General features: G+C 43.9%; 1 protein-coding gene across 4 annotated transcripts in view; it reads left to right on the forward strand.

Moving 5' to 3' along the window:
- Positions 1-2,556: 2,556 nt before the first annotated feature.
- The window catches only part of Sort1 (sortilin 1), a 75,498-nt gene continuing 50,076 nt past the window's right edge, over positions 2,557-27,978 (forward strand). For 2 of the 4 annotated variants that reach the window (XM_034499982.2, XM_076933133.1), the window contains exons 1-2: positions 2,557-2,887; positions 27,222-27,281. In XM_034499982.2, coding sequence (XP_034355873.1) covers positions 2,588-2,887; positions 27,222-27,281 — 360 coding nt within the window. In that variant the 5' untranslated portion in view covers positions 2,557-2,587. The remainder of the gene's footprint in view (positions 2,888-27,221; positions 27,282-27,978) is intronic. The other 2 variants (XM_076933134.1, XM_034499980.2) reach the window with 2 other exon arrangements.

Raw genomic sequence — 27,978 nt, forward strand, 5'->3', positions numbered from 1 at the left:
CTAATTTGTAAGTGTGTGTGCGTACACATGTACCCAAGTACGTGTTGGGAGCCTCAGGAGGGCAGAAGAATGCACTGCGTCCCCTGGAACTGGAGTTCCAGGTGGTTGTGAGCTGCCACCTGTTGCTAGGATCTAAACCTTGGTCTGCTGTAAACTCTTACCTGCTGAGCCATTGCTCCAGGTCCAGTACTGATAAATACAGATGTGGAAAATAATATGTCACTTTGAAGGGGTGTGTCACTCATGAATATACAGAGGAAAAAGCAAAGGGAAAATATAGTGTAGCTCTCCCAGCTTATAGTTCTTCCTATTGACAAGGCCGGGTGTCTGTACTTTATAACTGAGAAAACAGTAAATACCATTATCTGCTATAATTACAGTGTGCACAATTCAAAGAGATGTTTACTTTTCTTTAAATGTTGAGGTTACTTGTGTTCAAGAAATGATCTTATTACAAAAAGGCATGGCTTTGTTATAATTGCCTCATATTAATATTTTTGTGACATAAATTTGGGGGAAATACAGTTGTAACTACATATTTGTAAAATTTACATACTTCTGGGGGGAAAGTAAGATCTCATGTATAATATTTCACATTTACAATACAGAAGTACAGTGCTTGCCCAAGATGGGTAAGATTCTGGGATTAATCTCGGGTATGGCAAAAAAAAAAAAAAAAAAAAAAAAATCAGTGGGTAAGTTACCAGTTTGAGGAAACTCAGAGACACTGTTAAGAATATAACTAAAACAATACATTAAAAAGTTAAGGTTGAGACAGGAGTGTTAGCACATACCTGTAGTCCCAGAACTTGGGAGGCTGGTAAAGGAGGATCAAAGATTTTAAGCCACCCTGGGGGAAAAAAAACAAACAAACAAACAAAAAGACTAACAAACCAACAAAAACTGAAATGTTAATTGTACTAAATACCTAAAAGATGTATTTGGTAGTTTGTCCAGCAGGTAGCACTGTTGAGTTAGCTTTCTTCTTTCCCCATAGTAAGACAATAGACCATTCATCTTTGTCACCCAAACAAAGAAATATTCCTTTGTAGCCCCCTTTTTCCTCTCCGTAACTGGTCACATGCTACTGTAACGGACTGCCTTGTGATCTAATCCATACTTGGCACGAATTAAAAATAAGTTGTGCTTAAAAAAATAATGTGGCGTTTATATTTCTGGAAAGAAACACATTCATCAGTTTTCATCTTGTTCAGTAGCTCAGAAACTGGATGACTTTTCTGTTGATTTGCCATCCTGCTCGGCATTCAAAAGCTTCACATCGCCCTTCTTACTGTGGTTTTGGGGAGAGGAAAAAACCCTAAATATGTAAATAGTTTTGTTTGGACTACTCGATGTACATACTGGGGTAGGCTTACCATTATGTTGTACAGCAAAACACTCTTTTGGGTTTACTGTTAAAGTTAAAAGCAACTTCCCATTGCTTTCACTCTGGTATAACATTTTGCATACTTTGTATTGTTTTATCTGGCTTCGTGAGTTCCTACTGAACATCTTGAAATGTTGGGAAGAGGTGGAGTGAAGTTAAGGATTTAGAACTGGTTTTACCAGCACTGCATGTTCTAAAAGTTGTGTGAGCAGCTTCTGCGGTGTAGGGAACAGTGGAAAGTTTATTTACTGGAGGTGGGGTACTAATTTAGGAGGCATCATATTCAGAGAGGGAACGGGTGCAATGCACTCACTGCGGGGTTATGGATGCTTTAGGTAACTAAAAATCACAATGTGCCTGTACTGAAATGATTATATATAATAAAGGCTTCAGGCAACTCTCTTCCCGTATACCTACACTTGGTGGCAAAGCTACCTACATTTCCAAGTCCGGGGAAGCCAATAAATAATTTCGCCTCTGGACTACCTCCCTGTAGACGAGGAAGGTGACTGAGGCCAAACATGTTGGAAAGACTTCTGCGGCTTCCATGAGTCACGGGTGTAATGATGTTCTTCTGCCCCATAGAATTTTCGAATTCACCTTCTTGGCTCCTTCAGCAGACAATGGGCGAGCCGGCGATAAAATCCTGATGTACCAGTTTATGTCGGAGCCCCTTTTCCAACTGAGAGTAGTTCAGGGATTCCCTGGCTTTTCCAGGCGCAGTTTCCACCGAAGGAAAATTTTAGGAGCGTTTGGAGGAGGCTGTATAGGGGCGGGGGTGTCGGGGGGAGGGAGAGAGAAGGCAACGTGACCCAATCCTAACCCGAGGGTCTCCCGAGGCGCCGCGAACCCGCAAGCTGAACGCGGAGGGGAGGGGGGTAACCCCTAGGCCAACTCCGGGAGCCCAGCCCGCAGACGCCGAGCAACGGTGGGGAATGACCTCAGCCGTTCCTGCCACGTTCCAGCCAATCAGTCCCGCATCTTGGCATCCGAATCCAGGACCCCCGAAGCCGGAGGCGACGCGAGCCAATGAGGAGTGGGTCGGGGAAGAAGGACAGGCGGCCAGCCTATGGGGGTGAAGAGGCCCGGCTGCGCGTATCCAAGCAGCGCCCGGCCGAGCTCGGGGGTGTGGCGCAGCGCCGGCGGGGGTGGGCGGGCGCGCCGGGTGGCAGGTGTCAGCGGCGTCTGCATTCGGCGGCGATGGAGCGGCCCCGGGGAGCTGCGGACGGCCTTTTGCGCTGGCCCCTCGGCCTCCTCCTGCTCCTGCAGCTGCTGCCGCCGGCCGCCGTCGGCCAGGACCGGCTGGACGCGCCGCCGCCTCCCGCTCCTCCTCTGCTGCGCTGGGCCGGTCCGGTCGGGGTGAGCTGGGGGCTGCGCGCCGCCGCGCCTGGGGGCCCCGTCCCCCGCGCTGGCCGTTGGCGCCGCAGCGCGCCCGCCGAGGACGAGGACTGCGGCCGCCTCCCGGACTTCATCGCCAAGCTGACCAATAATACGCACCAGGTGAGCGCGCGAGGCCCCGTCGCCCCCCGGGTTGGGTCGCCCCTCCCGGCCCGCGGCCCACCGGCGGCCCTTCGCTCCCGCTTCACGCTACGAGGCTAGCGCGAGACCCCGGCTGCGGATGGCGGCGAGGCGCGGGGGCGGCGGGGGCCGGGGTGTCTGCGGCCCGCGGGGCTGTGTGTCGTCATAGGCGAGGCAATCCGAGACTTCGACTCGCCGCATTCTTTGCTTCTGCTTCTTAAGTTGTCAGAATCTCCCGGTCATCCCCATTTCCCCCCAGCCCCCACCCCGAATTTAGAACGTTGGGTCCACCAACGCTGGTACCTACCAGGAAGCTGGAGGCATAATTACCCCTTGAGTGATCGCAGAAGTTGGGCTGCCCAGAAGCAGAGGTGTGCCCTCCCTGGGTCGGTACTTTTGGGGTGGTGAGGCTGGCATCCAGAAATCCCACAGCAGTTGTTAGGTCACAGCTTGTGTTTCCATAGTTAAAGGAACACGCACGGAAACAAAAATGACATTGAAACCCAACCGTGAAATGACATCTCTGCTGCTCCCTCAAAAATATAAACGGTTCAAGATGTTTTCTCAGGATGCAGGCTCAGAACCCTCTGACCTGACCCAAAACGACCTTGAGAGTCATTCCGAACCAAAATGCTGTGTGCAGACCCGGAGAACAGAAAATGGCCTCTAGGACCTAGATTAAAAGCAGTTGCAGACCAGTCAGAATTATCCAGAAGTTCCATCTAATGGCTTCACAGAGTTGCCCACTGTCCCAAACAAGAGTCTGGGTTGTAACCAGTCAGCCCTGCAAACGACAGACAGGCTCTTTAAATCCCTTTGCTCCAGACCCATTCTGGAGATAGACTCCAGTGTGCTTCGTTTCCTTCTAAGTTGACCAACGTTGATAAGACTTTCTTTGCACAAGTACTGGTACTGGCTTCTGTGTGTGACCTGCAGCCAGCTGAGATCCTGTGATCTGTCTCACTCCTTCAAAATTGACTTCTAACCTTGTGTTGAACCCTTACCCGGACCTCTCTATCCTGTCCTAATTTCTAATAACTATGAAACATACTTCAGATACTCTAAGCCTGCTCTTGTCGAGACTTTCAAAGTTGTGGTGCTTCTGTTTTGGCCACAAGTATCTGAACCTTGACACATTGCTGCATTGAGAAATTGTTAGGAAAGTCTTGGTTTCAGCGCAACTAGGGCATCTTCCTCCTCCTCTTTTTTTTTTTTTTTTCTTCTAAAATTAACAATTGTTGCAACCCACGCGTGGGAAAAGCGTTTTTAGTTCAGTGTATTTTCTGTGTTACATCTTTCTTGATTCCAAAGAGAAAATGTTCATGGAGGTGGCCGTGGGCAGCTGGAGTTCTGTACCTGTTCTTGGTTTACATTCCATCTTAGTATCCCCCAAATCTCAGTGTCCCCTTCCTTGGGCTTTCTTTTGAGATCCATACTTGTTAGTTGTGACCTAATTCTCCAATCAGAGAGAGTAGAATGAGTACTGAAAAGTCTTCCTATTTAATGAAGAAAATAAAATTGTGTGGACTTCTCTCTCTCAGTAGGGTGTTGAGAAAGGATTTACTTTTTGCCACTGATAATTCATGCAAATCATTCCAGGTCCATGGTTTCCTTGCAATTCTTCTCTTGCTGGATGATCCATCTTCAAATCTGCAACAGTTCCTGGTTGAATGTCACATACAGTATACCAGTTCCGAAGAAAAAAGATGAGAAACCTGGTTCTTCTTTGAAGTTCATATGCAAAGGGCACTCTCTAGTTAATTTTACTTAGTTACAGCTTGTTAGGTTTTGTTCCCCCTTCAGTTATTTAAAATGACTGCCCCTGCCCCCAGTTGTTACCCTTGCATAGTATTTTCTTCAAAGAGAGTTTATCCTTTTTGTAATTGTGGAAAAAAAGGTGGAGCCTTCGGCTTAGAAATCATTGCGTTAGTTTTCGAAGGTTCTGTTTCCTCTCAGGAATTGGGAAGTAACCTGCTGTTCTTCAGATGTCATAATTCGTCTCTATATACCAGACTGAAAAGATCTGGTGTTGCGGGATCCTTTGTTACAGGATGTAACAAAAGCAGCAGCATCACAGAATAACATATTTACTTATTTATTGTCAGAGACACTGTATGTTTTCAGACAGCTGAAGTAGGAAGATGTTCTTTGGAGTAATTATTTTTCTATATAATATGAAAGGATCCAATTCACCTCTCCCCCCAAAGCAGAAGTTCTTATTTCTTATTTCTCACAGCCTGGTGTTCTTTTCCTGTCCTATGATGAGTGTACGTGAATGCTTTCCAAAGGCCCAGAGATGGGGTGGGGGGGGGAGGGGGAGGAGCTGCCAAGTTACAAAGGTAATTCAGACCTGACAGTGCATTACCACTGCACGGGCTGGGGATCGAACTCCATACTTGTTCATACTAGACAAGTGCTTGCTACCACTAAGCCATATTTTCAGCGCCAGCATTTAATCTTTAGAAGTCTACAAAGTATATGCCTGTCTAGTGGCTTTCAGGGACTTCCACCCTATGCTGTGACATGGGCTCCATCACTCATGAGACCCTTTCCTCCCCCAAACTTCCCTGTCTCTTCTCCTTTCACTTTCAGCCTTTCAAGTAGACTGTGTTTATTTTGAAGGTGTGTGTTGTTCGCATGGAGGTCTTAATGATTCAGTTCTCTGTGGGATTTAAGCAAGCGATTGGAGAGAATACTTTTTTCTAGTTACAGTGTTATCAATAGGAAGAACAGATGTTAAGACAGTGACATAAGAACTGGCTGTTACTAAAGCAGCAAAAAGAATGGCAACAAGATGCAGGCAGAAGGTCACCACTTACATCTTACCAAAAATAAATAAATAAGTAAATAAATAAAAATTTACACTTCCTGGTCTCTTTCTGAGGGTTTGGCATGGCAGGAAAGGCCCTGCAGCGCCATGGGGCCCTCCGTGCCTCCTGTCTGCATGTGGGTTCTCGAAATGTTATTATGTTATCTTCACTAAGTTACTTAAGCGTTCACAGCTCATCCTTAATCTTTAAAATGGAGCTAAGCATGCATGCTTATGAGAAACAAACAAGAGTATATAAAAAGCAGGCTCTGTACGAGCGGACTCACAGTCCCCGATACTTACACTCGGTAAGTTACAAGCCTTTGCTGTCCCTCTTAGGGATCATCCACAAACTTTCGTAGCCTTCTTTTGCTCTTAACCCCAAACCAATGTCAGGCCCCAGTATGAGCCGATTGATGCCTTTATGTGCTTGGAGGAGTGTTCACAGCACACATAACCTTTGTACATGGGAGAATTTGAGCAGACCCAGAAGATTTTTATTTTTATTAATGTTGGTTGCTAAGTTGGGTTGCTTCAAAACATTTCCCCATAAGCACCCCTTTGAGGGTAGCCATGAAAGTCTGCCTTAAAGAAACAGCAGAAATGCCTTCCTTGGCCAGAGTTACAGCGGTGGCTGACATAATTTCCTTCTCTTTCCTGTGTACAGACCATTGGATAATTTCCTTAAAAGTTCCTAAACTTATGATTAATAGGACCGGGAGCTGTTGCTCACTCTTTCTCCCTCTCCACTCCTGTCCCTAACTACTGCGTTACACATAACTTCCCAACTCCTACCCCGACATCAAAGCATCTGGTTTCTTAAGTAAACAGGCCCTGTAGAGAGGCTGTTGTAAGGCCTCAGCACCGAGAAGAATGCATGTGTTTGTTTGCCTCACTGGTGGAGTCCAGGCTGACAGCACTCTGTGTGTCTGTTGGCTAGTTCAGGGAGCTGCTGCTCTCAGCCTGTTGAGGATCGCCGGACCTTTGTAGCACCCGGAAATCTGAAGGTTGTTGCCTTTAATTGTCCCAGAACTTCCTGGCTGCCTCCTTTACTCCCAGCGGTAGCCGGCTTCATTCTGTCTCTACACCCCCACCCCCACCCCGTTTCCCACACTCCACTCCCACTCTACTTTATCTCACTTTTTACAAGCCCTTTACTGCCACTCATGTTTGGGTCAAGGCACGGGAACCTCGGAAGGCTGGCCTTCTTGGTCCTGGTTAAGCCATGGCCCCTGGAAAGAACCCTCTGCCATGCAGACTGCTCTGAGCCGGATGTTAAAGCCACACATGCTTGGGATTCTGGGAGGAACCATCAGCAGCTGTGAGGAATTCTCATCCACCTCAGGAAAGGTTGCTCTGCCGAAGGGCTGAGCTTTGGTTAGCATGAGATTAGAAGGCCAGCCAGGTGTGACAGATGGCTGAAAAGGTATGTGGCGTAATAGTCAGGGAAGTTCACAGCTGCCCCAAATATTTGCCTCTACGAATTGCAAATTGTAATTAGAAGTTTTGAGTTTTGTCTTTGCTGGGGAAGGTAACTGGAAGCAGCCCTTGTTCTGGTCAGTTTCTAAAGGATCTTTCTGCAATAATGACAGTGACTGCCTTTTCATGTCAGGCTCACACGCTCTTCTGAGCTCTGCCATTTGCAAGCAGGTCTTATCAGCAGGCACTGGACTCCCATGGTGACTGCCATGTCTGTGCTCCTCAGTTTCATCACTGGTGAGCTCTTACCTGTATGATTACCACATGGCATTTAATTTTTGGCACTGCTAGTGGGCACCAGCCAGAGAGAAGGTTTCCTCCTCTTCCACACGTTCTGACCTATCTCCCATCATCTCAATCTCCATCATCTTCGAAGTTATAACTTCATTTTGAGGCAGAAGAAATGAGACTAGTATATGATGAGGAACTAATGTTGCGGCAGAAAACTCATCAAATTTGGGTTTGCAGTCATCTCTAGAAAGAGTTGGTCCCGATATATTATAAAATAGCTACTGAGTTTGTCAGTTTCTAGCACCTCCCAGTTCTCTGCCCTGGTAATCAAAACTTCTCTTGTGCCTTTAGAAACAAACTTGTTCATCCCACTTTGTGGCCTCGAGGTCTATGTGTAGGTGGGTTACGGGGTAATGGTGCCTGAAGAACAAAGCATTCTGTTTGTGTCTGGTCTAGGTGGTCCATTGTTTAATTGTGACTCCCTTCAGAAATGGGTTAGTGAATGTAATTTTGAGATAGTTGGATTGAAGGCATTCAGACAGACTCAGTCAATAGACTGTTAGGTGAAAGCTGGACATGTGGGGTCTAGTTAAATGCTGAGCCATTGTTCCTTCGCTAACCCTTAATGCAGCCCCAAGAAACCACTGTAAAAACCCAAGTTGTGGCATCTGGCTGAGAAGCCCTCTGCTCTAATACTGTGTTCTGTTTGGTGTTTCTGTCTCTGTCTGTCAGTTCCCTGTCTACAATGATTCTAGAAGTTTTGGATTAGCATAAGAATGTTTTTTTTTTGTTTTTTTAAATTCTGTGCTCCATGTGGAAGAAGAGGCCAGAGGTTGTGATCACAAATGTTTATTGGTTGATTCCAAATTTAGAAGCAAATGTTGGCTGCTTAGCTTGCCCGTTGAGCTTGCACACAGTGTGGACTCACATCTGGGATGGTGGCCTGCCACTCCCACAGGTCGCTTCAGTGACATGTGAGCATTCTCAAAAGACAGTAGGATGTTTTCCAGGCAATTACAAAGAACTCTTGCCTCTTATTTTAGAGAGAGTAATAGTTTATCATCCCTTGTTGGCTGGGAATTTTAATGCTAATAAAGGCTACTCGCTTGGATGCCCAAGCACATACTGATAACCAGATAACTATGTAGCAGTAAATGTGAGGTTTGTTGTCTTCTGTTTTTTGTTTTGTTTTTTCTAAACTCTAACTGTTTTTGTTTATCCTCTTTCCAGCAACATGAGTATTTGAAACTATGTGGCTGGCTGACTTTGAGTCTATGAACCTGTGAAGATCCATTGTGATTACCTGACTTGATTTACTGTCAGCTGAAGAAAATGAGCATTGGTTCTTTCAGGGACTCTGGCTACCAGCCCTCCTGTGTTGGCTTTAGCTGAGATTTTCTCCTGTGTTGACTTTAGCTAAGGTTTTGCTCTGGGTGTTAAGTTCTAATACAGAAGTAGTACTCTTGCCAGTTTGCAAGTCTGGTTCAACACCCTGAAGGACCAAGAGACTGAACTAGGAGAGACAGTTTCACTTTAATTCTTCTCAGACAAGGTAGCTCTAAACTGATGTTTATATGACTTGTTCTTTGTCATGAGGGATCCAGAACATTAATTTGCTACATACAAAATGCCCAAGACATATCTTATTACCCACATTTGAGTTATGGCTCTCCTGCATTCATGGTTCTGTGATCATGGAAAATTATTTTACCTCTGACCTTCATAATTTTTTGTTTTGTTTTGTCGGGGTTTTTGGGGGGGGGGCGGGGAGGGGAAGGGGGAATGTCTGAGACAGGGTTTCTCTAACAGCCCTGGCTGTCCTGGAACTTTGTAGACCAGGCTGGCATGGAATTTACAGAGATCTGCCTGCCTTTGACTCCTGAGTGCTGGAATTAAAGGCACATACCACCATGGCCATTTTTGTTTTTATTTTTTTAATTAGAGAGGTGTACACTTTACTTGTTCAGAGGGTCAAATGGGAACTTTTATCAAAGTATCTTGTTTAATATACTAGATAGGTGCTATCCATTTAAACAGTTCATGAGCCTCCTACTTATGTGCTGAGTGGAGCCCAGGGGTGTGTCTTAACAAAGCTAAAATACTACGACCATCGACCATCGTACAGATTTTTGTATTCAGAGGTGGCTCCCTAGGAGTCTGTAGGAAGGCATGAAGGACTTCAGTGGAGCAGTGCTGGGAAGGCAAGGTGGGGAGATCCATAAAGGCTAAGACAGGAAACTATGAAAGTGGCTCTGCGGATGGGTGCTGCTGTGCCCTGTGGAGAGAGATGCTGATGAGAATAACTGATGTCTCCGTGAAAGCGTGTGAGAAATAGTCTTGACACGTATGTGCGTGTGCGTGTGTGTAAGTGCAGGTACACACACGCCATGGCAAGCATGAGAAGATTGTGGAACTCCCAGGAGTCCTCCTTCCCTGCCATCTTGTAAGCTCAGGTATTCAGTCCTGAGAGCAAGCACCTCTCTCTACCCTCTGAGCCATCGCACCAACCCAACTCTGGATATTCTTGGAGAATGGGAAGCAAAGTAGGAGAAACATGGATGCCCATGACTGCATTTCTCTTGTCTGAATATTCATGAGCTTCACGTCAGGGTTGAATACTGGCTGTGCACATGTTTAGCAGCCTGAATAGATTGTTAGTCTCATTTGCATGTCTCCACCCCTTGCATCTTGATGCTAGATGCCCTGTTGAGTTGTTAGGTTCCTTCTGGCACACGACTGTTCTACTGTTGAAGCTAGGGGACAGCTCACTGGCTGAGAGCTGGGGGTGAACCCAGGTGTCCAGACAGGATGCTTGCTTCACTTGGAAGTTCAGCAACAGGTTTTAAGTCAGTGAGTCTGTCTGCCATAGAGGTAAGGCGAGGCTATAGACTCCATTTCTAAGTTGTATAGTTGTGAACTCCTTCCTGCTCCTTGAGATCACAGTCAGACTTTCTAAGCCTCCAGGCCCCCTTGTATAAAATGTAATATAACTATGAGGCTTTGAAATGAAAGCGTTAGTTGATAGACTTTGGAAACCTTTAATACCCTGTGATTGTGACTAGTATAATTTGTCCTTTTTTTTTTTCTTTTCTTATATTTGGTTTTTCAAGACAGTGTTTCTCTGTATAACAGCAACTCACAGAGATCCATCTGTCTCTGCCTCCCAAGTGCTGGGATTAAAGGCATACACCACCATGCAGCTATGATTTCTTAATAAGTCTATTGATCTGTCGCAGCCTCCACAGGACCCAGTTGTCAATCAAATGGTCCTGATAAACACAGCTCTGAACCAATTCCCAAGGAACATGTGCATTAAAGGAGTCTGCTGAGGCACAGATGCTTTTGTTTTTCTCTCCTGGCAAGGTTGGCTGCTGGGCTTGGGGGACATAAAGGGGGGTGAGTAAAGACTGGTAGACACGTAAGAAGCATATATTATGGACTTACTCTGTTTTTCACCTTCGTGATTATACCAAGCTTTAACCTGTCTGAGTTAATACTTGAAGGCAGATGTGGTCCAGGATCTCAGGTATTGAACTTTAGTGGTGATCATGAGCACATTCATCTTTCTTAACCCCATTTTTTAATTGATAAAAAGGGAAATCTAATATCTACTTCTTTTTTAAAAACAAAACACAACAAAACAAAACTTTTTTATTTATATGAGTACACCGTAGCTATCTTCAGATACACCAGAAGTGGGCATCAGATCCCATTATAAATGGTTGTAAGCCACCATGTGGTTGCTGGGAATTGAACTCAGGTCTTCTGGAAGAGCTTAACCACTTAACCACTGAGTCATCTCTCCAGCACCTAATTTCTACGTCTTAGGGTCACTATACAGTTTTTGAGATTTAGTATAATTTAATTTGAGATTTAGTATAGACCCATCTCTTATTGAGAATGTCTTAGAGTTTTATCTACAAACTTCTAATGGATCACTAGTTAGATGTTTAAATATTTGTTTACACAGTATTCCTGGGGAATTCAAGGTACTCATAGTACCCAACTCTGTAAGAAATACCTATATTGGATGCTTAGTATCTGTATCTATGAATTTAAAATATTTTTTTAAATTGTATCTATGGGTTGGGAAAATAGTTCATCCCACAGAGTACTTGCCAGGCAAGCACAGGGCCCAAGTTTAATCCCCAGAACCCACATGAAAAGCAAGGTATGATGGCATGGGGAGGCAAAGACAGGATCCCTGGGGCTTACTGGCTAGCCAGTCCACTTGAATGAGCAAACTCCCTGTTCAGCAAAAAACACTGTCTCAAAAATAAAGTGGAGAGTTGTTGCGGTAAATCTTTCGCCCATGGGAAGTCCATAGAAGAAAAGACACAAGTCAGTAAGTATCAAATGAATGCTGCATACCTAGATTGGGCAGATTCACCATTAAACTACACTATTTCCCCGGCTATGAGAGCTCTTAACAACTTGTGGTTTCCTAGGTCAAGGCCTTCGTCTTTTCGCCCTCCACCAACTGCCCTCTGCTTCAACCAACTGCCAACTCTGCTGCTTCTCCCTCCTCTCCTCTCCTGGTCTTCCTCTTATCTCCTTTGGCTCCTCCCACTCCTCGTCCACTGCCCAATCACTGGCTGTAGCCTTTATTTAACAAATTTGATTGGACAGAGGTTTACAAGATTCACTCCTCCTTTGCAGCCCCTCCCAGGAGTGGAATTACTATGACAACAAGAGGCTAGGGCTATCCACCACAGAGAGTGACTGTGGAAGACACTGGCTATCACCCTCTGGCCTCTAGGTGCATATGCACACATACATATGTCCACCTTCTCACGAGTACATACACACCCATGCACCAGACATACACTCATACACGCACGCACGCACGCACGCACGCACTCACATAGACACACATGCGCACACACACTCTTTCACACACATACACATTTTCACACACACTGTCTCTGTCACACTCTCTTTGACTCTCTGTCTCTGTCTTTCTCTGTCTCTCTCTCTCTCTGTGTCTGTGTGTGTGTGTCTGTCTGTCTTTCTCTCTCACACACACAGAATGTAGAATGAACATCTATGGACGCTATTTTGTACTTAAGATTCTCTAGACAAAAATCACAACTGGTATTGGTTATTGTAAATAGAGATGGTTTTAATATTGGGTGGGAAGAAATAGGTAAATTCTATGTAAACATTCCATCATTTAATGTAAAGAACTTGAGCTTGGTGAATTTTATTATCCAAGGAAGATAGGGCAGTAACATCAATGGGTGACCATACTTTTGGACTTGGTAAAGGAGGAGATGAGAAAGAACCTGCCTCCCTGCCTGCCTTCTTTCCTTCCTTCCTTCCTTCCTTCCTTCCTTCCTTCCTTCCTTGAGACGATGTTTGTCTGTGTTGCCTTGGCTGTTCTGGAATTTACTTTATAGACCAGGTTGGCCTCGAACTCACAGAGACATATCTGCCTCTGTCTCCTGAGATTAAAGTCATATGCTTCCACATTTCAGAGTGTCCTTTCAAATTGACTTTCTGTCTTTAAAATATTTTTTATTTATTCTTTGGCAATTTTGTACATGTATACAATGTATCTGCCCGCAGACAGTCCCCTCAAACTGACTTTCTTGAAGCTATGGATGATGGAGAGGGAATAGTGATCAAATTAATAACCTGAAAAAAAAATCACCAGATACATGTTCAATTGCTTAAGACAGTTGCAGGTAAGTAGTGAGTTTTAAATAACTTTCAGTTACGTAGGAAGTCTGCTTGTCGTTTAATAGTGATTTTTCTTCTTTTTTGAGTTTCCGTTTATTGGAGTTAGTGGCTGCAGGGGAACAGCCCCTTGCACGTTTTAACCCTTACTCATCAGAGCAGCCACGGTAGCTTCTTACCCAGCTGGAGAAATATCGATGAGGTGTGGTAGGTATTTTCAGGGCCTTTGTTTGTCAGGGAGTTAGGCCTGAGTGCTGAAGGGATTGTTTATTATATGCATGTCTCTTTAACCCACCTGTCACAGCTTCTGGACTTTGTTAATCCTCCATCCCAGTAAAAGTGGCCACCTCTGCAGTCTCCTAAGCTCTGCTGTCTACCTGCTTTGTTCTCGGGGCTCTCCCCTTGACTAAAGACACTTCCTCCTCACTGCTTCCTCCCATTCTCCCCTGTAACAACAGGCAGCTAGCTCCACCACCTTGCCCAGTACTGAGTGTTCTGCCTTAGTTCAGTTTGATTTATTTAAGCACTTTTCTCCAGGCTGTAGACTCTTTAGAGGCAAGGACCAGCTCGTGTCATGAGTTCATTGTCTCACACAGTGTTGGAGAAAAAGTAGCATTTAGATGTGTTGTCTGGAGTTGGACAGATGTGACTTGGAAACCATGTCATTCCACTTACCAGCTGTGTGATTTCAGGCAGATTATGTAATGTCTCTGAACAACTTTCTTCATTTATAAAGTAGAAATGATGCTTTATAATAATATTTAATACTGCTTTAATAAATGTGTTTTCAAGGGTCAGGGGGATGTGCCTCTGCTGGTAGAGTGATCTCCTAATGTGCAGGAGTGAGGTCCTAGGCTTGCTTCTCAACCACACACCTGTCATCCCAGAGGTGGAGGTAGGAAGACCAGAAGACCAGGCTCGAGGTCATCCTATGCTTTGTAGAGAACTCAAGGCTAGCCCAGAACACTGAGACCCTATTCTTAAGAAGTTGTTATTTTTATCCATCAATGGTTTAATGAACTCACGTGTGTTAGGCACTATACTGGATGCCAGATCCTGATCCTGGTAGCTCGTGGAAAAAAAAAAAAAAAAAAAAAAAACCCAAACAGATAGCCCCTGCTTATATTTTATATCTGTGTACTTTATAAATCAATGAGAAAATGGCCAACAAACAATGTATAGTTACGAATATGGTAAGGAAAGAAGCAACCACAGGAGAATGACTGCAGAGGCCCTTTTATCTGGGACACTAAGGTCTTGCTGAGATGTTACTTAAGCTGATACTGAAGATGAATAGGATTTTGCCAAGAGGAACACTCCAGGCCAGAACAGCGTGTTCATAAGGCTGAGGCGAGGAAGAGCTTCACGTACCCAGATCTGGAAGAAAGCCAGTGTGGTGGTGTAGCAGAGGGAGTGAGGAAATAAGTCCACACACCCAAATGCTGAGCAGTCAGGTTAGGGTTCTGGCAGCATGGTCCACAACCAGCAAGCAGCTGTCAGCCATTGGCCTTCCTTTGAGTCAGGACTTGGACGTAAAAAACAAAATGGTAAAATGTATCTCATTTGTTAGGTAGGATTATAAATGAATTGTTTCATTAAATTGAATCTCTTAAAAAAAACAACAACAACAAAATAAGCCTACTCCTGGAAGTACCAAAGACTTTGTTGCTTTTAATGAATTTTGTTTTCTAAAATGTCTTGGCCTTTTTAGTCTATGGCACAGGAGCAGTAAGAGACTGGGTCAGACTATCCCAGAACTCCTGTGACTTTAATGTTGTGTGTTGTTTAGTGCCTACAGGGCTATTCAGACACCTGGGGCTGTTTTCTCCAGTATTGGCCTGTATTCTTAGGCTGCAGTCGGCTTGCTTAAGGCTTTTTGTTTGTTCATTCTGCAGTAACTATACTCTTCTTTCAATATCCCCACCCCTTCCTGCTACTGTCCCTGTCTGTCTCTAGGTGCACCTTTCCCCAGTTTAATCTGTTTCCTTCATAAGCTAAGAAGAGAAATTTGTGTACATTGATTAGAATGATGGCATACAGTTTCCTCCCAGAAGTCTAATGCATAACTTAACACATGGCTTCCTAACGCATGCATTCCACTGCATCAGAGGACTGCACACACATAGCTTCCTAGGAGTGTTCTGCTCCTCCTAGGATCGAAATAATGCAGGGTCACTCTTGTAACATGGCTATTGGAATTAGAGAACTGTCTTGTTGATTTAACCCCCCTACCCCCCAGCTCTCTAGCAGTAGGAACTAGAACAGAGAGGCTAAAGTGTTGCTGAGTCACAGACTTGCAACTCTGAGGCCAGAGACATTGCCACTGCAGCGCCCTACCCCCACCGTGAAGTTAGGCGGCATTGCCCAAGTTCACAGGGCTTCTGGCAGAGCTGAAAATAAACCCAGGCCGCCTGGTTATTAGCCCAGTGTTCTCCTTATCATCCTGCCTCTCAGAGACTTCTGAATAATTGAATAGATCTTCGAAAACTTGTATTTTTTTTTTTATTAATGTTTAGGGGTTTTTTTTTTCATGTCTAAGAATAGTTTCCATGAGAACTGGAACATTTGTGATCTTATTTTTGGCCCGTGTTTTCCGATTCTAGCAGTGCCTCTTTTAACAGAACTAAATTCTGTAAAGATTGTCTTCCTGCCCATGCTGTGCTGCAGACCTGCATGTTATGCATCCTGTCCCTGCGTTCCAGCTGGAATTTGGAAGCGTAGAGCTCTGGAGTCCCTGCTTTGGTAGCTCTGAGTATAGAGAGGGTGATTCATTTTTACCCTCAAGGAAATGGATTCCAGAGAGAGAGAGAGAGAGAGAGAGAGAGACAGAGAGAGACAGAGAGAGATTGAGATTGCTTTTGGTAGTGCCATGCTCCCATGCACGGTGACAAGCATCTTCTATAGATGGTCTGTCATGTGGAGCCCTAATGTTTACATTTCTGCAGGAGAGAAGTCTGTTTACAGAATCCCAGTGCACAAACTCAGAGCCTGTGTTATCCCTGCTTCTCCCCTGGGGCTCTGAAAAGGCTCTAGCACAGCAATAGTCAGCCCTTTGCAGTTATGGTTTTTACATCCATACATTCAATTAACTTTTTGAATTTTAAAATTTCATTAAAAATTATTTTGCCTGCATTGAACACACACAAATATTTTTTGTTGTCATGTCTTGATAACCCAATGTGACTGCTTATTATATTTAGCATTTATATATTATGTAGTTTATAATTTACATATTACATATATTAAAAGTAAATTAGAGGTGATCTAAGGTGCAGAGGATATGAGGGTTATGTGTAAACACTATGACATTGGATTGAAGGAACCTGAGCATCATGGATGTGATAGTCACAGGGGTCCAGGAGCCCATCCCCCATGAATACCGAGGGGACATGGTTTGTTGAAGGAAGGCAAGTTTATAGTATGCCACCATTGTCGTCTCATCTCTGCTTGCCAGAAGAGGCTGCTCCTGATTGTAAGACTGCAGATGTGTAGAACCATCTGCATGTGCCTCAGCCTGCAGCCCTCTCTGATAAAGCTGGACTCCGGGTCACTGGGGCAAGTGTTATTTCTCAGTATTTGGCTTTTAAACCAATGTAACTAGATAGGCACAAATTTCTCATAACTGAGTTTCACCAAGCTGTGTGACTCTTTGGACCAGCGTCAGGTTCTCCAAGCTTATAGTAACAGTAACTTGTTTAGGCTTCCGGTTTAATTAGGTGTGAAGATGAAGTTATTTCTGTGAAGAATGTTGTGTCGTGGGTCTCTCTTCACCTCTGCAAGACCCACAGATTATCCACATGACTGCAGGAAGTGGGCAGCCGAGGCTTGCATCACCGGCTCTTAGATGGACATCTTTAGAGAATGGGGTAGCAAACTGTCTCCTACTTTCTACCATGGATAGGAAGGTTTCCTGAAAACCTGTCCCACAATCAGATGATAATCAGTATTGATGCCAGCCAATGACTTCCTGCTGCCCAGAACTCCCCTACTTCCCAGAGTTCCAATGGGTTGAACAAAAGCTCTGAAAATGACTTCCAAGAAGGCAGGCCAGGGGTTCCGTGAATGACAAGGTCAGGGCGTGAATTAAGATCTGCCTTCCAGCCAGGTTGCCTGTGTTCTTTTGGCTCTGGTGGCAGGGTCCTCCTGACCCTGTCCTTAGCTTTCTGATGCATCTGTCTGTTAGCCAGGGTGACATAAATAGGAATAAACAAATATGTGGGGATGGCTAAGTGGCACTTGCTGCTCATGGAGAACAACCAAGTCGATTTCCCAGCACTATGCTCGGTGGCTCACAAACCACCCAGAAATACAGCGTGAAAGCAGTAAAGAGGAATGTGTCCCCATAAAGTCTACTGTTGGTGTTTGTATTTTATTATTTTATGTATATGGGTGTTTTGCCAGTATGTATGTCTGTGTACCACATGTGTGCCTGCAGAGGCCAGAAGAGAGTGTTGGATCCCCTGGACCTGGAGTTAGGAGACATTCAGCGCTGCTGTGTGCATATTAGCAATTGAACCTATGCTGTTCATATTTTAAATGGAATTCTTCCTCATATTTTTTCCCATAAGGAAGGATTATGGAACAAGTTTTCATGGATAACACAGTGTCCACTTCTCCAGTCATATGGCTAATCCATGGTTCTATCAGAGGGGTCTAAACAAAGGACCCAGACTGGCTTTGAACTTGTGATCTTATGGCATCCACTTTGCAAGTGCTGTGACTCCAGGCCTGTCTCACCAGACACCTGATGAGATCTTTGCTTTCTCTTGTTGATTTGAAAACTCTTAATCTAACAATATTTTTGTCATAGTGCCAATAATTTTTCCAAGTGTTTTTCAACTTTCTCTTTGGAATGTTAATATATAATTTCAAAAATAGTCAAAAGTAAATCCTCATGGGTTCTGGGCTTTGTATCACTTTTAGCCAAAATCCTCTGAAGGATTATAAATATTCACTCAGTTCGAGCATGCTTAAGGCTTCGGTCCATTTAGAGCGTGAGAGGGAAGTTAGCAAACAGCCTTTGACTTAGTTCCCCCACTCCTTTGCCACTGGCCAGAAGTGCCAACCTTACCATCTGCTAAAAGAAACTTTGTCTGTCCTGCTTTTGCTTTTGTCAACTGATCTATCTTCTCTGTCCCTAGACTAGTAGCAGGAACAGGAAATTAACAACTCTCTCTGGAAGCTGTGATCATTTAATGTTCATTTGCTCCTAAAAGAATCACATTGTTTTTCTGTCTAGCTAGCTGAAACTTTGGATCTCTGTTTCCTCTGGATACTGGTTTTGGCCTGTTACTAGAGAAACAGCATATTTACAAAGTTTTAATTTCTTTTTTAAATTCTGGCCTCTTTCTATTACATATATTTGGTTGAACAAACAGCTCCTGTCCTCTTTGTGGTAAATTATTTACCTCTTCAAGAGTCTAGTTTAGACTGAGAACCAGTTATCTCCCAGAACTGGTTGTCTCCCAGCATTTTAGAGATTTGTGTACAGTTTACATGTAACTTAAAAGAAAAAAAAAATCAGGGATCAGGATCTTGTTACATAACTGGAGCTGGCTTTGAACTAATTCCTTCTGCCTCAGCCCCCAGACTGTTGTCACAGGTATGTGCCACCACAAGTGGCCACACTCCTTTTAGTACTGCTTGAGATAGACATTCATTTTTCTGTTTGCTGGCCTCCCTACTTCTAAACGTTATTGTGTAGTTTGGGATTTTACTTCTAGAATATTCACTAGGAATACTGTTAGTGCTTTTGAGTTTTAGTAAAAGAATTATTCTGTCTTTGAGTTTTTCCTAGCCACAAAGCTTTATTCTCTCTCTCCATCCATCTATCTATCTATCTATCTATCTATCTATCTATCTATCTATCTATCAAATTCTTCTTGATTAGAATAAGCGAGTCGATTATTTTCAGCTCTTTATACTACTGGCTGATAAGTTATATATGACCTCATCTCAATGTTCTTTGGGTCTTTCTAGATGAAATGCTATTTCTCAAGCATCAGACATTTTTCCTTTTTGTGTGATTTTTATTCTTTTTTTCTAGTTTAAACTTAACTTGATTTATTCTGATCCTGAAGTTATTTTAATGAGTGTTTATTAGCATTCACTGTATACTTAGCTCTACTCGATGATATTAATAACAATTCCCTTATAGTTTCTGCATCCATTACTTGTCTTGTTGCTCCCAGAACACCTGCCAGAGCAACTTAAAAAAGATTCCTCATAGTTTCAGGGTACACTCCTACCGTGATGGGGAAGTTGTGGGTGGCAGGAACTGATCACACTGCACACCAGTCAGGAGGCAGAGCAAAGTGTTGGTGCTCAGCTTGCTTTCCCCTGGCTGTTCAGCCCTCGCCTCAAGTCAGGAGATGGAGCCACCCACACTTGGGTGGCTCTTTCCAGCTATATTAGCCACATCTAGAGATATCTTGAAGATAAATAAGACCAGGAGATCTGTTGCCTTGCTGATTCCAAATCCCATCAGGTTGATAACCAAGATGAACCCTCCCAGTTACCCTTGGAAGGTTTTCAGAAGACTTGCGTCTGTGTTCCTGTGTGTTCCACCTGTGTAACTGCCTTCTGCTGTCTGTTCCCACGTCTGTCTATAAGGTCTTATGTCTGTGTATACAAATGTCCATTTGTACCACATTGTGATGTCTGCCATTAAGAATTCATGACATAGAGCAGAGGGTGTAGCTCTGTGCAGAATACTGTGCACAGACAAGGCCCTTTGTCCAATACCCAGCACTGAATCACAGCAACAAAGATAGTTACTTGAAAAGTAGACAAATATGTGAATAATCTTAATACAAAATATCACCATAAGAGCCATGAGAGCAATGCTTGGAAAGAGGTCACGTTGAGCGTTGGCAGCTGTGGACTAGCGTAGCCTTCTCCCCCCCCCCCCCCCCCCAAAGATTGCTCTTAGCTTCTTTCAGATCTCTCTACTGGTTCGGTCCCTTCGTTGTGACTTCAAAAGGAAACATCCAAGCTGGACAAACTGGTACATGCCTGTGATCCCATTACTCAGAGGGCCAAAGGCAAGAGATGCATGAGTTCAAGGCCAGCTTGGACCATATCAAGAACCTGTCTCAAATATATGTATATTAGATTATAAGAGTGTTTTGACTGGGGCTACAGGATTGGACTACCATGCTGAAGCCACGCCAGCTTTTGAGTTGCCTTGTTCTCCAGGAAAAAAAAAAAAAAAAAAAAAAAAAAAAAAAAATATATATATATATATATATATATATATATATATATATATATATATATATATATACACAAACACACACACACACTGCCATTCTTCATTCCTTTGTGTGCTGATACTTTCAGGACTTTTCTCCTCAGTTGCATCAGACAATGTGGGCATAGTGAGCTGTGATGTAGTTCCTGTCATCTCTACTGCTTGCTGAGGGGTTGTGAGCTTTTCTAATCTCTGGTTTTATAGCTTTAATCAAAATGAAAGAATTTGTTTGGTTTCTGAGACAGGGTCTTGCTATGTAACCTTGGCTGTCCTGGAGCTCATAGAGACCTGACTGTCTCTGCCTCGTGTATGCTGGGATTAAATTTGGAGGTCCCTTGCCCGCCCTCCCTCCCTCCCTCCCTCCCTCCCTCCCTCCCTTCCTTCCTTCCTTTTTTCTGGTCCTCGCACTCCAAACCTTCTCTACATGCTGAGTGTGTCTGTTTGTCTGTGTCTGTTAGATCCCTTGATGTGGCTGGCAGCTCAGTGCCACTCTCTCCATGCTACTGCGCTCTCCTCTCTCCATTCTCACCTTCTGTTGGATTATACTAGTATCTCCTCAAGGCCCCTAAGCTTGTCTGAGGTGTCTAACCTCTGATGCTGTCCCAAATTATGTTTTACAATAAAATATATGATATACAATATACCTGGTGATTCTCATTTCTACAAATCTGGCTCAAGCATTTTTCTTTTCTCTTCTTTTCTTTCTTACTTTGTACCTTTTTCTTTTGTTAGACATTGTCTTCCTATGTAGTAGAGGGTGACTTCAAACTTGAGATGCTCCTGCATCCATCTCCCGGGTGCTGTAATCACAGGCTGTGCCATCACAACCAGCAGATGTGTGTTTAAATACATCTTTTGTGTCTTTACTTAACACAGTCAACACGGTTTCTAGTTCTTGAGCATCTGGAGTACAGTTATAACTGTTTTGATGTCATGTATACTAATTATATTATTTGTGCTTCTGGGTAATTTTTATTTTTGTTTTCATTATTGGTTATGTTTTCTTGCTCTTTATATGCCTGGCAATTTTTTATTGAATCTTGGATATTGTTTTTGTTTTTCGAGACAGGGTTTCTCTATGTAGCCCTGGCTGTCCTGGAAGGTGTTGTGATTTTTTTAAGATTTATTTTTATAATTTTTAATACTGTCTCTCTCTCTCTCTGTGCATGTGTGTGTGTATGTGTGTGTGTGAAAGAGAGAAAAAGCGAGAGATTGTGTGTGTGTGAAAGAGAGACTCTGTGTGTGTGTGTGTGTGTGTATGTGTGTGTGTGTGTGTGAAAGAGAGAAAAAGAGAGATTGTGTGTGTGTGAAAGAGAGACTGTGTGTGTGTGTGTGTAGGTTCCCAGAGGCCAGAGGCATCAAATCCCCCTTGAGTTAGAGTTATAGGTAGTTGCAAACCACCTGACATTGGGGCTGGGACTCAAACTCTGGTCAAGCTCTTAACCACTGAACCATCCCTCCAGCCCAGAATATGTGAATTTTATCTTGATGGGACTTAGGCATTTTTGTATTATAAATATTCTTTTTAATTAAAATGTATTTATTTATTCATGTGTGTGACTACACATGTGTATGGGGGAGATCAGCGGATAGCTTGTGGGGAGTACCTTCTCTCCTTCCAGAATGTGGGTCCCAGGGGTTGAATTTCAGTCCTCATGACGGGGGCTAAGTGCCTGTATCTACTGAGACATCTTGTTGTCCCTGTAAATATTCTTGAACTTTGTTCTGGGACACAGTTTTTTCTAAATACTATAGGAAAGTTTTCTAAGTGCTTAATCCCCTTGCCATGTGAAGTTATTCTCTGTTTCTGGAGAACAAGAGTTGGTGGTTCTGTGTGGTGTCCAGACACTATCCTCTCCAGACCTTACCGCTGACTCTCCTGCTCTCTGGTATTTTCCTCACAGGTATGTGTACTAGTCAGTCTTCAGCAAAGACTTAGCTGGCTGGCTGGGAAACCTCTGTCAGTTTTCTGTTGCTATAACTCAATGCCACAGCCTGGATAATTCATAAAGCATAGATGTGTATTCATCTCACAGTTGTGGATCCTAGGAAGCACAAGGACGTCTGGTGATGGCTTCTTGTTGTGTCACAGCATGCTGACGTCATTGTGGAATGATGATACAGAGCAAGCACAGGCTTACAAGCTCTTCCTGTTCTTAGGGAGCCATTAATGCCATCACAGGCCTCTTCCATTGTCTTCTACAAGAGCTCTCAGAGATGGAGTCAGAGCACCACAGCTCCTCTGGAGGCTCCTTCTCTGTCTCTCTCCTCTCTCTAGTCCCCTAACCTGTGAACTCTGTCCTTCAGTTTCCCCATAGTGACATGGTCTGCTTTCCAGACACTACCAGTCTCATCCCTTCAGTTGGGAGACTCTGGGCTCAGCATGTCTCCTTTCTAATACAGTGACCTGGAAATCCCAAGGAGTAAGCCTTGGACTTTGTAGGATCCTCTGTTCATCTCCTTTTGTGAATCGCTATCCTCCCCCTCCTGATGTGTGGTAGTTAGAAAACTTGTCTCTCATAGTCTGTGTTTCTTCAGAGGTTTTGTGGGAGGGTAAATGCACCTCTCATCTTATTGGCCAAAAGCAGAAAGCCTCTCTAAGAGCAAAGATATCATATCCCTTCCTCACTGTTACTATCAGAAAATTAAATAGGTCTGGCCTTATTTTTCACTTCTTCCTCCTTTTAGAGCTTCTCAAATGGTTCGTAAAGAAAATGGATTGATTAGCCATAATGGTGCACACCTTTAATCCCAGAACTAGGAAGGCAAGAGGCAGGTGGGTCTCTGGGAGTTCAAGACCAGTGGTTCACAAATTGAGTTCCAGGCCAGCCAGATCCACACAGTGAGACCCTGTCTTAAAAAAAAGAAAATGGATTCCGTATTTGTTGAGTGCTTCCCACACAGCTGTATATGTCAGTTGTTAAAACTGAGACTCCATCTCCTCACCAAGTGAGCTTCAGACCAGTGACCCAGCACTGAAAGGGATAAGATGGAGAAGGATTGGGAGAGATTCCTGATGTCAACCTCTGGACTACATACATGCATGAAAGTATACAAACACACACACACACATTCATATAACACACTCCTATAACACACACATACAGACATACATATTCATAACCCACATACGTACTCACATTACCACACACACTTGTAACACACACACACTCCAGATAACTGATTAGATTAGAATCTATGGCCTTTGGCTCACAGCAGTGGATTGTTCCCTAACTAGAGCCAAGCTGTGCAGCCTTTCCTTGACATTATGTTTCTTCCCTATGAAGGAGTGGGATTGAATCTGTACTCTTGGTGCCTACTACCTTAGTTTGCTTTTTGTTGCAAACTAAAACAACCAAAACAAAGCAAAAGGAGAAGGAAAGGGTTTATTTCATCTTACAGTCCACAGCCTGTTATGGAGAGAAACTAATGCAGGAATTTGGGCCAGGAGCTTGAAGACAGGACGCAGACCACATTCAGCTACCTTTCTTGTATAACCTGGGGATCACCTGTCATCTCAGGTGATGCTCAGGGCAGCATCATGCACAGTAAGCTAAGCCCTCCTTCATCAATTAACAGTCACAAGGTGCCCCCACAGACTCACCACCGGCCACTCTGATCCATGAGACTCTTCCATTAAGGGTCCGTCTTCCCATGTGTTTCTAATTCGTATTAAGTTTACAAGATTTAACCACCAGAGCTTTTAATCCTCTGGATTTGCCTCCTTTCCATGTGAACTTTTTTTTTCCTGCTTGAGCTACGGTCATGCTGTCTGATCTGATTTCATTTTCTCTTTTAACTTCAGACGGTAATAGGTATTTTAGAGTATGAAATACGACCGATGAGTCACATCTTATGTAGGTAGACGAGTGTTCCAATGAGCGTGTACACTTTCAAAAGCAAATGTTAAATGGTTAATGGAAAGGGTGGAGCAGGAGGTCAAGGGTAACAGAAAACCACAATCACAGCTAATAAGCCTGGCCTATATTTTCAAGGGAGCTCTTAAAATAAGCTAGGTCAATTCCTATCTTAGTTGTTTAGCTGAAGCCGAGGTTGCCAGTGGCATCCAGTAACCCTTGTTCCCCTACTGAGCAGTAAGATATGGGTAATGTGTATTCGTGGACTGAGTTGCATGTGCAGGGAATTGTATAAAAAATGCAAAGTGCAGTTCCTGATTGCCTCTAACAAGAATGCCTGATGAAGACAAGCACAAACTCCAGTGTGGTGGTTAGTGGGACTTTTCATTTCCTCTAGTCAATTGTTGCAACCAGACCTCTCTAGGAAGTAAACAAAACACAGAACCCTCATGTTTCAGTGATGACCATTACATGTGGCAGCCCCGGCTAGCCCTGCTCCTCTTCAGGGGACTCATCACTTTAATTTCAGTTACTATCGTGTCTCCCAAGAGAACATGTGGTCATGCTCTGTGTGAGACATCTAAGGCACTCTGGTGTGCCATTCTGTAAGCTTCTGGTTCCAGGAGTCTCTAACAGCCCCACGTTTCCTCTGATGCTCTGCAAGTGTGTGTATGAATAGCCCTTCTGTGTCTCAGCAGCTTCCAGCTCAGCCTGTACTTCTGCGAGTTAACCAGCGTTTACTGAGCAAGCCCTGTGTGCAGCACTAGTACTATTTATGGAGAGCATTCAGAGGGTCTTTTGACCTCAAAGGCACTTTCCATCCAGAAGGGAAATAGCACAGACAGACTCAGAAGCCCCAGTCAGGAGGACCACAGAGAAAATTAGGAGATAAGCGAAGCAATTTGTGTTCAGAGTTCTTTCCCTTCCAGCTTCTCTATTGGGATTGGTGGCTTGAGTGACCAAGTAGCTGACACCAGACCATTTATAGGCAGACTCTATTTTGAGATGGGAACTGTGGTTTGGGAAGGATACGTTATAATCATTTTCAACCCATGCTTATTGAGTGTGCACAGAGAACACCAGGGAATATAAAGCTCCTGCTCTGGTGGAGGTGGGCTCACACTTGGGAAGGCTGGACATGTTCATAAGTGGAATTGGATATGTCTTCCTAAGAAAAAGCACAACCAATAACACTTGTGGAAGAGCATACTGGGCTACTCTAGACTTGGGTAGTGGCATATGTCCAGGGAAAAGGAAGGCCCTTCATTTTTGTTGGTAATGCATATATATAAAACATGTAATTTCTGTATGCTGAGAAGTCTTTTCAAGTAACAATAGTGCCTCTGTTGAATTATTTTATTAGTTTGATAGGTGATGAAAGCTAGAAGATTAAACATTAACCAGGACTATCTCTGTGTGGTAAATTATGAAAGACTTTCGTTTCCTTTATTATACTTCCTCATATTGTTTACATTTTCTATGATGAACATACATTATTTTATAAATATAAAATATAAATATGGGCTGGGTGCACACCTTTAATCCCACCACCAGGAGGCAGAGACAGGTGGATCTCTATGAGTTTGAGTTCCAGGATGGCCGGAGCTACACAGAAACCCTGTCTTAAAAAACCAGAAGTAAATAAATAAATAAATAGAAGATGAAAATATTTGGATGGAAAATATTCTGCAAAGATGACTGTCACTTTTTGTATGTGTTCTGGATTTTAGATATAATATACCATCTTTCTCTGTTTTGTTTCCCATTTCCCAGTGGAGCTCGATAGGTTTATTATTGATGATCTCTGTGATTGTTGACTAGACAGACAAAACAAAGCCATTCACTCCTTGCCTCTGCCTCCTGCCATTTTAGCAGTTCTGTCTGGAAGCAGGAGGAATCCGACCTCTAACTATTCAGCCATACTGTGAAGACTGCTTAGCAAAACTTCAATTATGCCGATTGGATTATAATTATGTCTGTCAGTGTGGGCTCTGATCTCTTGTTTTAAAGCACACTAAGAATACTCTGCTATGGCTTTATATTTAGTTCTGTTTGAGAAAGCAATTAGACTTCCCCATCTCCCATCTGGTGCAGTGAAGATAACTCCTCTGCTTGGCTTACTTTGTATGAGAGAATTGAAATTTCTAAGTCATCTGTGATTTGGATGAAGTAGCTAAATCCCATCTCTCCCAAATTTTATTGTGGGAATCTGTGTCCCCTTCTAATTATGAACTTAATTACACACAAGAGTAATGAAGGATTGGCTAACATATCAGAGAGCTCATCCCCGGGGAAGACTGATCCTCTGTTTTCTAGCAGCCTGTAGTTCTTCCTCTAGAGATGGAGCCCTGTGAGGCTTCTCCCATCCACACTGGGATGTCAGCCAGTGCTGTCATTGTGGAGGCCTTGCTCAGGTGGACATATTAAGATTGCGTGGTACGGTTCCTTGTCCCATAGAGAGGACACTGTCTCGTAGCAAATATCCTGGTCCTCTGGCTCTTTGCATCTTTCTGTTCCCTCTTGTGTGATGTTCCACGAGCCTATGGTTGGGGTCTGTGTACAGATGAACCTGCTGGAGATGCCGCTCCATGCTCAGTTATTGAGCAACTAAAGGGATTCAGCAGCTCTCTCTCTCTCTCTCTCTCTCTCTCTCTCTCTCTCTCTCTCTCTCTGTCTCTCTCTCTCTGTCTCTCTCTCTCTGTCTCTCTCTGTCTCTCTCTCTCTCTCTCTCTCCCCCCCCCTCCCACCCCCGCTCTCTCTCTTGCTCTGTGTATGTGTGTCTTGAGCGTGCGGACACACACACATCCACATTTAAAGAAGATGAGGTGGTGAAGTTGAGAGGGAGTGAGCAGAACAGGAGGTGTCAGAGAGGGGAGAGTATGAAATGGAAATGACGTAAACACAGTGCCCGTGAGTTACATTCTCAGAACAATTCATGTGGAAAGGTCTAAGGATGGAAATGGTATGGATGACATTTCTAAATGAATTTCATTTCCTTTTCTCTAATAGCATGTCTTTGATGACCTCAGTGGCTCAGTGTCCTTGTCCTGGGTTGGAGACAGCACTGGGGTAAGTAATATTCTAAACTCTTTTACTCTAGCAAGATGATGGACTTTGGGACAGATAGATACTCTAAATATCACTAATTTCTGAAAGTGTCTTCAACCTTAGTCACAGAAAATATGTTCTTTCAGGACAAACTTTCAGGAAATTGTAGTTGTTTTGGCGTTACTATAGAACTGGGAACCAGTTTAATGCAGTCTTCAGACTACTATTATCCTGCTAGATAAGGGTACATGGTGGGGTGGGTGGATGGTGGATAGGTGTCCCATTAATGCCTACATTAGTGAGGTACATGGTAACAATACCAGACACCCAGCTATGGAAGCCCAGCTCTGGCTCTGGACAGCAAGTTGTCTGGGCTGAGGAGATGCTCAGTGAGTTACGTGCTTGTCGTGCAAGCATGAGAGTGTGAGTTTGGATTCCCGGCACACATGTAGGAACCGGATGTGGGTTGGAAAGATGGCTCAGCACTAAGAAACACACTTGTGTCATTGCAGAGAGCCTGCTCCCTGTTTGCAGCACCCATACCAGCGGCTCCCAATGCTGTGACTCCAGCTCCAGGAGGTCCACTGCCTCTGTCCTCTGAGTCATCTGTGTCCAAATGCCCCCACACAGGCATACAGACATACATAATCTAAACTAAAATTAAAAACAAGCAGATGGGTGTATAGCACATACATGCTTGTTATCTGACCGCTGGTGA

Source organism: Arvicanthis niloticus, chromosome 4, assembly GCF_011762505.2.
Source record: "Arvicanthis niloticus isolate mArvNil1 chromosome 4, mArvNil1.pat.X, whole genome shotgun sequence".
Lineage (NCBI taxonomy): Eukaryota > Metazoa > Chordata > Mammalia > Rodentia > Muridae > Arvicanthis > Arvicanthis niloticus.